The following is a 12910-nucleotide window of genomic DNA, read 5'->3' as shown; positions in this document are numbered from 1 at the left end:
GGCAGAGCTTGCAGTAAGCCGAGATCGCACCACTGCATTCCAGCCTGGGTGACAAAGTGAGACTCCATCTCAAAACAAAAACAAAAACAAAAAGAACAAAAATTAGCCGGGCACGGGGGCAGGTGCCTGTAACCCCCATGCCCGTAATCCCAGCTACTTGGGAGGCTGAGGCAGGAGAACAGCTTGAACCCAGGGGACAGAGTTTGCAGTGAGCTGAGATCACGCCACTGCATTCCAGCCTGGGCAACAGAGTAAGACTCCACCTCAGAAAAAAAGAGAAATGTCAATCATGCAGGGAGTTGCTGCTTCCTGATGGTGTCGATGTTCAGATTAAGCACACAGTGCCCTGATCAACTTCAGTATGCACCAGATTTCAGGTCCTGGCCATATCTCTATGTTTTTTCCAATATAGACCAATATAAATGTAGAGTCTTTAAGATGAAAATGAGCGTGTATGCGCCTGGGCACAGTGGCTCACGACTGTAATCCCAGCACTTTGGGAGGCCAAGGTAGGCGAATCATTTGAGGCCACAAGTTCGAGACCAGCCTGGCCAAAATGGTGAAACCCCGTCTCTACTAAAAATACAAAAATTAGCTAGTTGCAGTGGCACTTGCCTGTAATCTCAGGTACTTGGGAGGCTGAGGTGGGAGAATCGCTGGAACCCAAGAGGCAGAGGTTGTAGTGAGCCGAGATCACACCATTGCACTCCAGTCTGGCTGACAGAGTGAGACCATCTCAACAAATAAAAATAAAATAAATAAAAATATCAAAAAAAATTTAGCAAAGCATGGTGATGGTGCATGCCTGTAATTCCAGCTACTCAGGAGGCTGAAGCAGGAGAATTGTTTGAACCCGGGAGGCAGATGTGGCAGTGAGCCGAGATCGCGCCACTACACTCCAGCCTGGGTGACAGAATGAGACTTTGTCTCAAAAAAAGAAAAAGTCCAGGTGCAGTGGCTCACGCCTGCAATCCCAGCACTTTGGGCGGCTGAGGCGGGTGGATCACGAGGTCAGGAGATCGAGACCATCCTGGCTAACACAGTGAAACTCTGTCTCTATCAAAAAATTAGCTGGGCATGCTGGCGTGCACCTGTGGTCCCAGCTACTCAGGAGGCTGAGGCAGGAGAATGGCTTGAACTCAGGAGGCGGAGGTTGCAGTGAGCCAAGATGGCGCCCCTGCACTCCAGCCTGGGCTACAGGGTGAGACTCCATCTCAAAAAAAAAAAAAAAAGAACCAGTAAAAAAGAACCAGTGAGGACTACAGGTTTCCCAATCAACCACCCACCCTAAACAACACTTTTGCCTCCCCTCCTGGCCACTGGGGTCCCCACTTCCCGGAACTCTGAGCTGAGTGATGTCATAGATGGATTACCTCACTAGGGCCAAGGAACCGGGAATTTCAGGGACATGGGGGAGGGAGAGGGATGTTTCTCTACCCCCCCAACCCCCTATGTCTGCGGTAAAGTCGATCGAATTAGTGCTTCCGGAGGATACAATCTACCTGGCTGGCTCCAGCATAAAAGGGCAGGTGATCTTAACCCTGAACAGCACCCTGGTGGACCCCATAGTGAAGGTGGAGCTCGTGGGAAGGGGTTACGTCGAGTGGAGTGAAGAAGCTGGGGAATCCCGTGATTATAGCAGAAATGTTATTTGCAACAACAAGGCAGACTACGTGCATAAGACAAAGACATTCCCAGTGGAGGGTAAGGACGAGGCCAACAGCCACCCCTAGCCATGACAGGAACCTGGGTCTGGAAAATAAACACATCCAAGAGTCAATCAACAAAACTTTAGAGCTATCAGAAATAGGGAGTGGCCTGATTTCTCCCTAGGAGGGCAGCCGTGTAGAACAATGACCATCAGATACACGAAACATGAAAATAACGAGACATAAGGAGCTGATCAGAACCCAGATATTCAAAATGAAGGTTCAAGGTAGTCTCCTTGGAAAATGCTCAATCCAACAACTGCCTTTGAGAGGCCCCTGAGCAGTCTTATTCTTTTATAGATAAGTTTCACTCTGACAGCAAAACCCCAGGAGACAAAGTAGGCAGTCCTGTATTCATGGGGAGAAACAGTGGAGGTGGGCCAGGCACAGTGGTTCATGCCTGTAATTCCAGCATTTTGAGATGCCAAGGCAGGTGGATCACTCGAGGTCAGGAGTTTGAGACCAGCCTGGCCAATATAGCGAAACCCCATCTCTGCCAAAAAATACCAAAAAATTAGCTGGGCGTGCTGGCACATGCCGGTAATCTCAGCTACTTGGGAGGCTGAAGCAAGAGAATCACTTGAACTCATGAAGGGGAGGTTCCAGTAAGCTGAGATCGCACCACGGCACGCCAGCCTGGGTGACGGAGCGAGATTCCCTCTCAAAAAAAGAAAGATAGTGGAGGTAGAAGAGCAAGGGAGACCTTCCAGGGAAGGAATAACTAGTCCCCAGTTCCACCAGGTAAGATCTGAAATCTGAACAAATGTCAGAGAGTCTGCTGAGCTGTCGGGGGAATTATATGTCCTTTGCAAAATGTGTTTGTGGGGATATTCCCGGGTATTATGCAGTCAAGCAGAACACGTGGCCAACACTTGGCTGAACAAAGTGTAATTTAATTTAATTTATTTATGTATTTATTTATTTGTATCTTATTTATTTATCTATTTTTTGAGACACAGTCTCGCCCTGCTTCCCAGGCTGGAGTGCAGTGGCGCATCTCAGCTCACTGCAACCTCCGCCTCCTGGGTTCAAATGATTCTCCTGCCTCAGCCTCCCGAGTAGCTGGGATTACAGGCACCTGCCACCACACCCAGCAATTTTTTGTATTTTTAGTAGAGGCAGGGTTTCACCATGTTGGCCAGGCTGGTCTCGAACTCCTGACTTCGTGATCCGCCCGCCTCGGCCTCCCAAAGTACTGGGATTACAGGAGTGAGCCACCAGGCCTGGCTTATGTATTTATTTTTGAGACAAGGCCTCGCTCTGTTGCCCAGGCTAGAGGGCAGTGGTGTGATCACAACTCACTGCAGCCCCAGCCTCTCTGGCATAAGCGATCCTCTCACCTCAGCCTCCTGAGTAGCTGGGACCACAGGCACATGGCACCAGGCCTGGCTAGTTTTTGTTTTTTATTTTTGTTTTTTTTTGAGACGGAGTTTTGCTCTTGTTGCCCAGGCTGGAGTGCAATGGCGCAATCTCGGCTCACCGCAACCTCCTGGGTTCAACGACTATCTCTTAAAAAAATAACTAGCAATTTTTTTTTTTTTTTTTGAGACTGAATCTCACTCGTTGCCCAGGCTGGAGTGCAGTGGCGTAATCTTGGCTCACTGCAACCTGCGCCTCCTGGATTCAACGGATTGTCCCGCCTCAGCCTCCCGAGTAGCTGGCACTACAGGCATGCGCCACTACTCCCAGCTAATTTTGTATTTTTAGTAGAGAGGGGATTTCTCCATGTTGGTCAGGCTGGTCTTGAACTCCTGACCTCAGATGATCCACCCACCTCGGCCTCCCAAAGGGCTGGGATTACAGGCATGAGCCACCACACCTGGCCATTTTAGACTAAAAATTTAGATGAGATGATCTGTTCCACCAGAGGAGTACTCTGCAAAGAGGGGACAACCAAGCACAGAACTGAGTGTCGTCCAGCATGGAGTGCAGTGGTGCAATCTTGGCTCACTGCAAGCTCCGCCTCCCAGGTTCTTGCCATTCTCCTGCCTCAGCCTCCTGAGTAGCCGGGACTACAGGTAACCGCCACCACGCCCGGCTAATTTGTTTGTTTTTTTTTTAGTAGAGACGGGGTTTCACCATGTTAGCCAGGATGGTCTCGATCTCCTGACCTCATGATCCACCCACCTCGGCCTCCCAAAGTGCTGGGATTACAGGCGTGAGCCACTGCGCCCGGCCGCTAGTTCTTCTTTTAAGAGACAGTCTTTACTCTGGCACCCAGGCTGGAGTGCCATGGCGTGATCTCAGCTCACTGCAACCTCCACCTCCTGGGTTCAAGCGATTCTCCTTCCCCAGCCTCCTGCATAGCTGGGATTATAGGCGCATGCCACTACGCCCTACTAATTTTTTGTATTTTTAGTAGACACAGGGTTTCACCATGTTGGCCAGGCTGGTCTCAAACTTTTGACCTCAGGTGATCTGCCCCACCTCAGCCTCCCAAAGTGCTAGGATTACAGGCATGAGCCACCATGCCCATCCCAGGTTTTTCATTTATTTAATAAACATTTTTTTTTTTTTTTTTTTGAGATGGAGTCTCGCTCTGTCACCCAGGCTGGAGTGCAGTGGCGCTATCTCGGCTCACTGCAAGTTCCGCCTCCCGGGGTTCATGCTATTCTCCTGCCTTGGCCTCCCGAGTAGCTGGGACTACAGGCACCCGCCACCATGCCCAGCTAATTTTTTGTATTTTGTTTATTAGAGACGGGGTTTCACGGTGTTTGCCAGAATGGTCTCGATCTCCTGACCTCGTGATCCACCCGCCTCGGCCTCCCAGAGTGCTGGGATTACAGGTGTGAGCCACCATGCCCGTTCCAGGTTTTTCATTTATTTAATAAATGTTTATTTAATAAACATTTATTGAGTGCCTACTGTGCACAAACAAACACCGTGCTAGGTGCTGGGGATGCGGCAGTGATTAAAAAAACACAGCCTGGGCCGGGCACGGTGGCTCACGCCTGTAGTCCCAGCACTTTGGGAGGCTGGGTGAGCAGATCTCCTGAGGTCAGGAGTTCAAGACCAGCCTGACCAACATGGCAAAACCCCATCTCTATGAAAAATACAAAAATTAGCCAGGCATGGTGGCACACGTCTGTAGTCCCAGCTACTTGGGGCGCTGAGGCAAGAGGATCACTTGAGCCCAAGAGGTCCAGGCTGAGTGAAAAAGTGAGACCCTGTCTCAAAAAAAAAAAAAAAAAAAAAAGGCCGAGCCCGCCCGATGGCTCACGCCTGTAATCCCAGCCCTTTGGGAGGCCAAGGCGGGTGGATTATTTGAGGTCAGGAGTTCGAGACCAACCGGGCCAACATGGTGAAACCCCATCTCTACTAAAAATACAAAAATTAGCCAGGCGTGGTGGCACACACCTGTAATTCCAGCTACTCAGGAGGCTGAGGCAGGAGAATTGCTTGAACCCAGGAGGTGGAGGTTGCAGTGAGCCAGGATCACGCCACTGCACTCCAGCCTGGGTGACAGAGTGAGATTCTGTCTCAAAAAAACGAAAAAGAAAGAAAGAGACAGAGTCCCTAGTATCTTTGGGATTGCCATGGGCTAGGGAAGATAGACAATGCTAAGAGGATTTTCGAGAAGTGCAAGAAGGAAAATGAAACAAAGGTCATGGAAATGGCGGTTGTGTGAGAGTCTGCTTCCTAGACCATCACTCAGTTGGTCAATCAACATGTATTAAACACTCACTGTATACCATGCACTGAAGGTCAAGCTCTATGAGGGCGAAAGTTTTCTCTGCTTCACATACTACTTTGTTTATTTATTTATTTATTTTTAGAGACGGCGTCTCGCTCTGTCACCCAGGCTGAAGTACAGTGGCATGATCTCGGCTCACTGCAACCTCCGCCTCGCAGGTTCAAGCGATCCTCCCACCTCAGCCTCCTGAGTACCTGGAACTACAGGTGTGTGCCACCACACCCGGCTAATTTTTGTATTTTTGGTAGAGATGGGGTTTCGCCATTTTGGCCAGGTTGTTCTCAAACTCCTGACCTTGAACTCCTGATCTGCCCGCCTCGGCCTCCCAAAGTGCTGGGATTGCAGGCATGAGCCACCAGGCCCAGCCGGTTTGTGCCTATTATCCCAGCACTTTTGGGAGAGTGAGGCAGGAGGATTGCTTGTGGCCAGAAGTTCAAGACCAGCCTGGGAAACATAGCAAGACCCTGTCTCTACCAGAAATTTAAAAATTAGCCAGCCATGATGGCATGGGCCTGTAGTCCCAGCTGTTCTGGAGGCTGAGGTGGGAGGATCACTTGATCTCAGGAGTTGGAGGCTGCAGTGAGCTATGATCGCACCACTGCACTGCAGCCTAAGCGACAGAGCCAGACTTTGTCTCTACAAAAAGAAAAAAAAAGATATATTTGTTGAACCCTGAAGCCCTGACTTCCACTTTCTCAGGCTCAGGGCAGGGGTATGCAAGAGCCCTTCAGTGGTTTCGGGTGACAACTCCAGGCATGTCACCCACCCCAGGGCATCCCACTCCAGCCCAGCTGCGACCTGATATTTATAGGTCCAGCAGGTCCTAAAAGCATAGAGCTCAGTTTAACTCAGGAGGGACAGACAAGCCAAGCCCAGGACCCGCCTCCATGCCAAAACAATAAATCAAGCAAAAAAGGCCAGGTGCAGTGGCTCACGCCTGTAACCCCAGCACTTTGGGAGGGCGAGACAGGCGGATCGCCGGAGGCCAGGAGTTCAAGACCAGCATGGACAACATGACAGAACCCCGTCTCTATCAAAAATATAAAAATTAGTCAGGTGTGGTTGTGCACGCCTGCAATCACAGCTACTCGGGAGGCTGAGGCAGGAGAATCGCTTGAACCTAGGAGGCAGAGGTTGCTGTGAGCTGAGATCACACCGCTATACTCCAGACTGGGCGACAGAGCGAGACTGTGTCTCAAAAATAAATAAATATAAAAAAAAGCAAAAAAAAAAAAAAAAAGAAGAAGAAGAAGAAAAAGATTCTAGAACCTTCTGATGGCATCGGTGTGTTTTGCTTTCAGATAATTGGTTAAGTGCAGGCAGCCACACCTTTGACTTCCATTTCAACTTACCTCCCAGGCTTCCTTCTACCTTCACCAGCAAATTTGGCCATGTCTTCTATTTCGTACAAGCTTCCTGCATGGGCCGGGAACATATTTTAGCCAAGAAGAAGATGTACTTATTGGTTCAAGGAACTTCCACCTTCCACAAAGAAACCCCATTCCAGGTACCGATGTGGGAAAGGCGGAGGTGGGAACAATCTCCAAGCTCCAAGGAGGAAGAGGGAAGGTGGGCGGGCAGGGGACAGAGAAGGTCCCATGGGGAGAAGGGAAGGGTGTTGGTAGCTTCCCAGGCCCCAAGCTTTCACAAAAGGTGAGTCAGAAACCTTAGGGCAGCCGGAGGTCAAGGCTGCAGTGAGCCATGTTTGCACCACTGCACTCCAGCCTGGGCGACAGAGTGAGACCCTGTCTCTAAAATAAAATAATATATATATATGTATGTGTGTGTGTGTATATATATATATATATTTTTTTTTTTTTTTTTTTTTTGAGATGGAGTGTTGCTCTGTCACCAGGCTGAAGTACAGAGGCATGATCTCGGCTCACTGTAACCTCTGCCTCCCAGGTTCAAGCGATTCTCCTGCCTCAGCCTCCTGAGTAACTGGGATTACAGACGTGCACCACGATGCCCAGCTAATTTTTGTATTTTTAGTAGAGACGGGGTTTCGCCATGTTGGCAAGGCTGGTCTCGAACTCCCGACCTCAGGTGATCCGCCTGCCTTGGCCTCCCAAAGTGCTGGGATTACAGGCATGAGCCACCATGCCAGGCCAACATTTTTCTTAGAAAAGAAACAAGGGCAGGAACTAAGCCAGTGGTTTTCAGCCGTGGCTGTTTTATCCCCATAAGGGACATTTGGCAATGTCTGGAGACATCTGTGGTTGTCTCAACTTGGGGGGTGCTCCTGGCATGGAGTGGGTGGAGGCCAGGGACGCTGCTCAGCACCCTGCAGTGCCCAGGACGGCCCCACCCAGGAGAATGGCCCAGATGTCCACTTGTCAAGAGGGAGATACGACCCTGGGGAAAAGCCAAGAAGAGGCCCCACAGGGTGACCCTCAGGTTGGGAGAGAGGCGTGTACACTCAGTAACCCTCCAGCACTGACCTTGGAGCTCTCAGACAATAGAGGTGGTGGCCTCAGTCCAGGAGAAGGACGGGCAGTGCAGCCTCCGCTTGGCTGAGTGCAGGACTCGTTCTGGATCCCTTCCCGAGTCCAGGTGCAGAGGCGGAAGTTGAGGTGGGAGGAGGGACGTTGGCCAAAGTCACTTCACCTCTCCAGGGAGTCATTTGTCACCAGAGCATTGGGACAGGATGACAAATGTCAGAGGGCTGCCATTTTTTTTCCTTTTTCTTTCTTTTTTTTTTTTTTGAGATGGAGTCTCACTCTGTCACCCAGGCGGGAGTGCAGTGGCACAATCTTGGCTCAATACAACCTCTGCCTCCCGGGCTCAAGTGATTCTCCTGCCTCAGCCTCCCGAGTAGCTGGGATTAGAAGTGCCCACCACCACGCCCAGCTAATTTTTGTATTTTTTAGTAAAGACGGAGTTTCCACATATTGGCCAGGCTGGTCTTGAACTCCTGACTTCAGGTGATCCGCCTGCCTAGGCCTCCCAAAGTGCTGGGATTACAGGCATTAGGACCGGTACCTCTATTTAAAAAAAAAAAAGTAATAGCTCAGTTGGAAATAAAGGGACATTGGTAGCTCTTGGCACCTCCTGATACCTCCTTCAGGACCAGGACAGAACTACCGGCTTTGTCTGGAGTTAGGGCAGCAGGTTCTTTCACACCTGCAGGGTCCTAACGCATGCTACGAATTTTCGAATAAGACTGCAGGGATTTACAATGAAACCAGATTCAATTAACCTTCAGGAGAGGAGGGGGAGCTTCAGCTGCTCCTGAGAAGGCTGAAGAGAAGCCAGAGGCAGAAAAGTGGGAGGTGAGGTCAGAGGGGGTCAAGGGTCTGCCTGAGTTCTCAAAAAGGAAACATACCTGACTTCCTGCAGTATGTTTTTCTTCTTCTTCTTCTTCTTTTTTTTTTTTTTTTTTTGAGACGGAGTCTCGCTCTGTCACCCAGGCTGGAGTGCAGTGGCACTATCTCGGCTCACTGTAACCTCTGCCTCCCGGGTTCACGCCATTCTCCTGCCTCAGCCTCCCGAGTAGCTGGGACTACAGGCACCCACCACCATGCCCGGCTATTTTTTTTTTTTTTTTTTTTGTATTTTTAGTAGAGATGGGGTTTCACCCTGTTAGCCATGATGGTCTCAATCTCCTGACCTCGTGATCCACCCACCTTGGCCTCCCAAAGTGCTGGGATTACAGGGGTGAGCCACCGCACCCGGCCTTCCTTTTTGTTTTGTTTTGTTTTTTTTTTTTTTTTTGGAGACTGGGTCTCACTATGTTGCCCAGGCTGGTCTTGAACTTCTGGGCTCCAGTGATCCTCCCCCCCTTGGCCTCCCCAAAGTGCTGGGATTACAGGCGTGAGCCACCATGCCCAGCCAGCAATGTTTTTCAAACCACAGGTCACAACCCAGTAGTGGGTTGCAAAAATCCATTTGGTGGAATACAAGCATTTTCTTTTCTTTTCTTTTCTTTTCTTTTCTTTTGAGACAGAGTCTCACTCTGTTGCCCAGGCTGGCGTGCAGGGCTGGATCTCAGCCTCACTGCAACCTCAGTCTCCCAGGTTCAAGTGATTCTCCTGCCTCAGCCTCCTGAGTAGCTGGGATTACAGGCGCGTGCCATCACACCCGGCCAACTTTTGTATTTTTAGTAGAGATGGGGTTTCACCATGTTGGCCAGGCTGGTCTCGAACTCCTGACCTCAGGTGATCCTCCTGCCTCGGCCCCCCAAAGTGCTGGGATTACAGGTGTGAGCCACTGCGCCCGGCCATATATATATGTGTGTATATATATATACACACACATATATATTTTTTTGAGACGGAGTCTTGCTCTTTCGCCAGGCTGGAGTGCGGTGGCGCGATCTCGGCTCACTTCAACCTCTGCCTCCCGGATTCCAGTGATTCTCCTGCCTCAGCCTCCTGAGTAGCTGGGATTGCAGACGCCTGCCACCATGCCCGGCTAATTTTTGTATTTTTAGTAGAGACGGGGTTTCACCAAGTTGGCCAGGATGGTCTTGATCTCTTGACCTCATGATCTGCCCGCTCAGCCTCCTGAAATGCTGGGAGCGCCTGGCCATATTTTTATAAAATGAAAGAATAGGCAAGAATCTAAATAGGCAATATCAGAAAAAATCAATTTAGCAGGTTGCAACCATTTTTTTTTATATTAAGATAAAAGAACAGAACAGGCAACAAGTAGAATAAAAATATCAGAAATAACAATTTGCTATGTTGCAACCAACTTTTTAAAAATAAAAGCAGGCCGGGCACGGTGGTTCATGCCTGTAATCCCAGCACTTTGGGAGGCTGAGGCAGGCGGATCAACTGAGGTCAGGAATTCGAGATCAGCCTAACCAACATGGTGAAACCCCGTCTCTACTAAAAATACAAAAATTAGCCAGGCATGGTGGCAGACACCTATGATAATCCCAGCTACTTGAGAGGCTGAGGCAGGAGAATTGCTTGAACCTGGGAGGCAGAGGTTGTAGTGAGACGAGATTGCACCACTGCACTCCAACCTGGGTGACAGAGTGAGATTCCATCTCAAAGAAAAGAAAATAAATAAAATAAAAATAAAAGCAAAGAACAGGCAATGTCAGAAAATATAAATTTTGTGAGTTTCAGTGAACTTTGTTTATTAAATCAATGAATAGAGCGAGGCACGGTGGCTCATGCCTGTAATCCCAGCACTTTGGGAGGCTGAGGTGGGAGGACTGCTTGAGCCCAGGAGTTTGAGACTAGCCTGGACAACATAGTGAGACCTTCTTTCAAGAAAAAAAAGCTGGGGTATGGTGGCACGCATGCCTATGGTCCCTGCTACTTGGGAGGCTGATGGGGGAGGATCATTTGAGCCCAGGTCAAGTCTGCAGTGAGCCATGAGTGCACCCCTGCACTCCAGGCTGCATTAAAAAAAAAAAAACAATGTTGGAGCGGTGGCTCATGCCTGTAATCCCAGCACTTTGGGAGTCCAAGGCGGGCGGATCACGAGGTCAGGAGTTCAAGACCAGTCTGGCCAACATAGTGAAACCCTATCTCTACTAAAAATATACAAAAAATTAGCCGGGTGTGGTGGCGTGTGCCTGTAATCCCAGCTACTCAGGAGGCTGAGGCAGGAGAGTCGCGTGAACCCGGGAGGCGGAGGTTGCAGTGAGCCAAGACCGTGCCACTGTGCAACAGAACGAGACTCCGTCTCAAAAAAAAAAAAAAAAAAAAAGGGAGAGAGGAGAGGAGGAGAAATTGATATTCAGAATGGTAAATATCCTTGCTCCAAGGACATTGGGAAAGGCCAAGCACGGTGGCTCACGCCTGTAATCCCAGCACTTTGGGAGGCCAAGGCGGGCAGATCACCTGAGGTCAGGAGTTCATGACCAGCCTGGCCAACATGGCGAAACTCCATATCTACTAAAAATACAAAAATTAGCTGGGTGTGAACTCGGGAGGCTGAGGCAGGAGAATCGCTTGAACCTGGGAGGCGGAGGTTGCACTGAGCCGAGATCACGCCACTCCACTCCAACGTGGGTGACAGAGCAAGACTCTGTCTCCAAAAAAATACAAAAAACAAAAAACAAAACACACTGAGAGATGGGAGATGACTCCAGGTTTTTGAATGCAAAATCCCTAGGGTTCCAGATTCCATCTTAATGCCTCTTCCTAGGAGAGCCCCCAAAGCCCCAGAGGCTTTTTTCTTTTTCTTTTTTGAGACGAAGTCTTGCTCTGTAGCCCTGGCTGAAGTGCAATGGCACGATCTCGGCTCACTGCAAACTCCACCTCCCAGGTTCAAGAGATTCTCCTGCCTCAGCCTCCTGAGTAGCTGGGATTACAGGCATGCTTCATCACGTTCAGCTAATTTTTGTATTTTTAGTAGAGACGGGGTTTCACCATGTTGGTCAGGCTGGTCTCGAACTCCTGACCTTGTGATCCTCCCGCCTCGGCCTCCCAAAGTGTTGGGATTACAGGCGTGAGCCATCGCGCCCAGCCAGCCCCACAGACTTTGAGGAGTTCCCAGGGTGGATCAGGCAGGCAACTGGATTTCGTGGTCCTGGTCCCTCACGGTTGTCTGCTCCCCCACATCCTCCTCTTCTAGAACCCCTTGTTCGTGGAGGCTGAGGAGAAAGTCTCCTACAACTGCTGCCGCCAGGGCACTGTCTGCTTGCAAATCCAGATGGAAAAGAACACCTTCATGCCAGGAGAGAAGGTCGTCTTCACAACAGAGATCCACAACCAGACCAGCAAATGCATCAAGACGGTCATATTCGCCCTGTACGCCCACGTACAGTACGAGGGCTTCACGCCCAGCGCGGAGCGGCGGTCTCGGCTGGACAGCAGCGAGCTTCTGAGGCAGGAGGCCAACACCCCCATGACCCGCTTCAACACCACCAAGATTGTCAGCACCTTCAACCTGCCGTTGCTGCTGTCCGTGAGCAGCAGCATGCAGGCCGGTGAGATCATGCACACTCGCTACGAGCTGGTCACCACCATGCACCTGCCCTGGTCCCTGACCAGCCTCAAGGCCAAAGTTCCCATCATCATCACCAGCGCCTCGGTGGACTCTGTCACCTGCCAGCTGTCAGAGGACGGAGTGTTACCCGTGAACCCAGATCACCAGAATTAAGTGCCCAAACTTTTAAATATTAAAAGCTTTATTAGTCTCTACCGGGAGGAAGCCCTCTCTCTTGCACAGGTGACTCTCAGATGAGTCGAGGAGTGGGCAACAGGTTGTCTGCAACCTCCCCGAGCTCTAGCGGTTTAGGTATCCGTGTCTCCCGTCCCTAGAACTATCACTGAATGCCTGGAATGGACAAAGGAAACCGGGAAGTTCTCCCAGGACCCAAACCCGGCATAGCCTGCCTTTTCCACCCTGAGTCTGCCCCAGCCTACTGGGGTCTCACAGTGCCAAGACCAGGGGTCCTACTTGGGGAGAATTCTCCCCTCTGCTAATGTCTGGTTGTATTGGCTGTCACAACTGCAGGGGATCGGGGGAGAAGAGTCTTATTGGCGTGGAGAGGGTGGAGGCCAGGGATGCTGTTCAGCACCCTGCAGTGTCCAGGACAGCC

The 12910-nt window shown here is 50.3% G+C and overlaps 1 protein-coding gene across 2 annotated transcripts; it reads left to right on the top strand.

The window, feature by feature from the left end:
- The first annotated feature begins 1366 nt into the window (after positions 1–1366).
- On the top strand, positions 1367–12505 carry ARRDC5 (arrestin domain containing 5). 2 transcript variants are annotated; one of them, XM_054466412.2, is made up of 4 exons: positions 1380–1704; positions 5486–5609; positions 6763–6910; positions 11941–12505. In XM_054466412.2, the coding sequence occupies exons 1-4, from the start codon at positions 1452–1454 to the stop codon at positions 12466–12468; spliced, it is 1053 nt and encodes a 350-aa protein (XP_054322387.2). In that variant the 5' UTR covers positions 1380–1451; the 3' UTR covers positions 12469–12505. The 2 variants fall into 2 exon arrangements, with proteins under 2 accessions (XP_054322388.2, XP_054322387.2); XM_054466413.2 differs by lacking the exon at positions 5486–5609 and having other exon boundaries at positions 1367–1704; positions 6705–6910.
- Positions 12506–12910: the final 405 nt, after the last annotated feature.

The sequence above is a fragment of the Pongo pygmaeus genome, chromosome 20, assembly GCF_028885625.2.
Source record: "Pongo pygmaeus isolate AG05252 chromosome 20, NHGRI_mPonPyg2-v2.0_pri, whole genome shotgun sequence".
NCBI lineage: Eukaryota > Metazoa > Chordata > Mammalia > Primates > Hominidae > Pongo > Pongo pygmaeus.
The sequence above is the reverse complement of the archived record's forward strand: the minus strand, read 5'-3'. Positions and strand labels throughout refer to the sequence as shown.

Excerpts from the sequence above, each read along its gene's own strand:
- ARRDC5 (XM_054466412.2), top strand. The coding sequence starts at position 1,452 with ATGTCTGCGGTAAAGTCGATCGAATTAGTGCTTCCGGAGGATACAATC. Across the intron at positions 5,610-6,762 it reads CTGAGTACCTGGAACTACAG|GCTTCCTTCTACCTTCACCA; the intron begins GTGTGTGCCACC and ends CTTACCTCCCAG. Across the intron at positions 6,911-11,940 it reads ACAAAGAAACCCCATTCCAG|AACCCCTTGTTCGTGGAGGC; the intron begins GTACCGATGTGG and ends CTCCTCTTCTAG.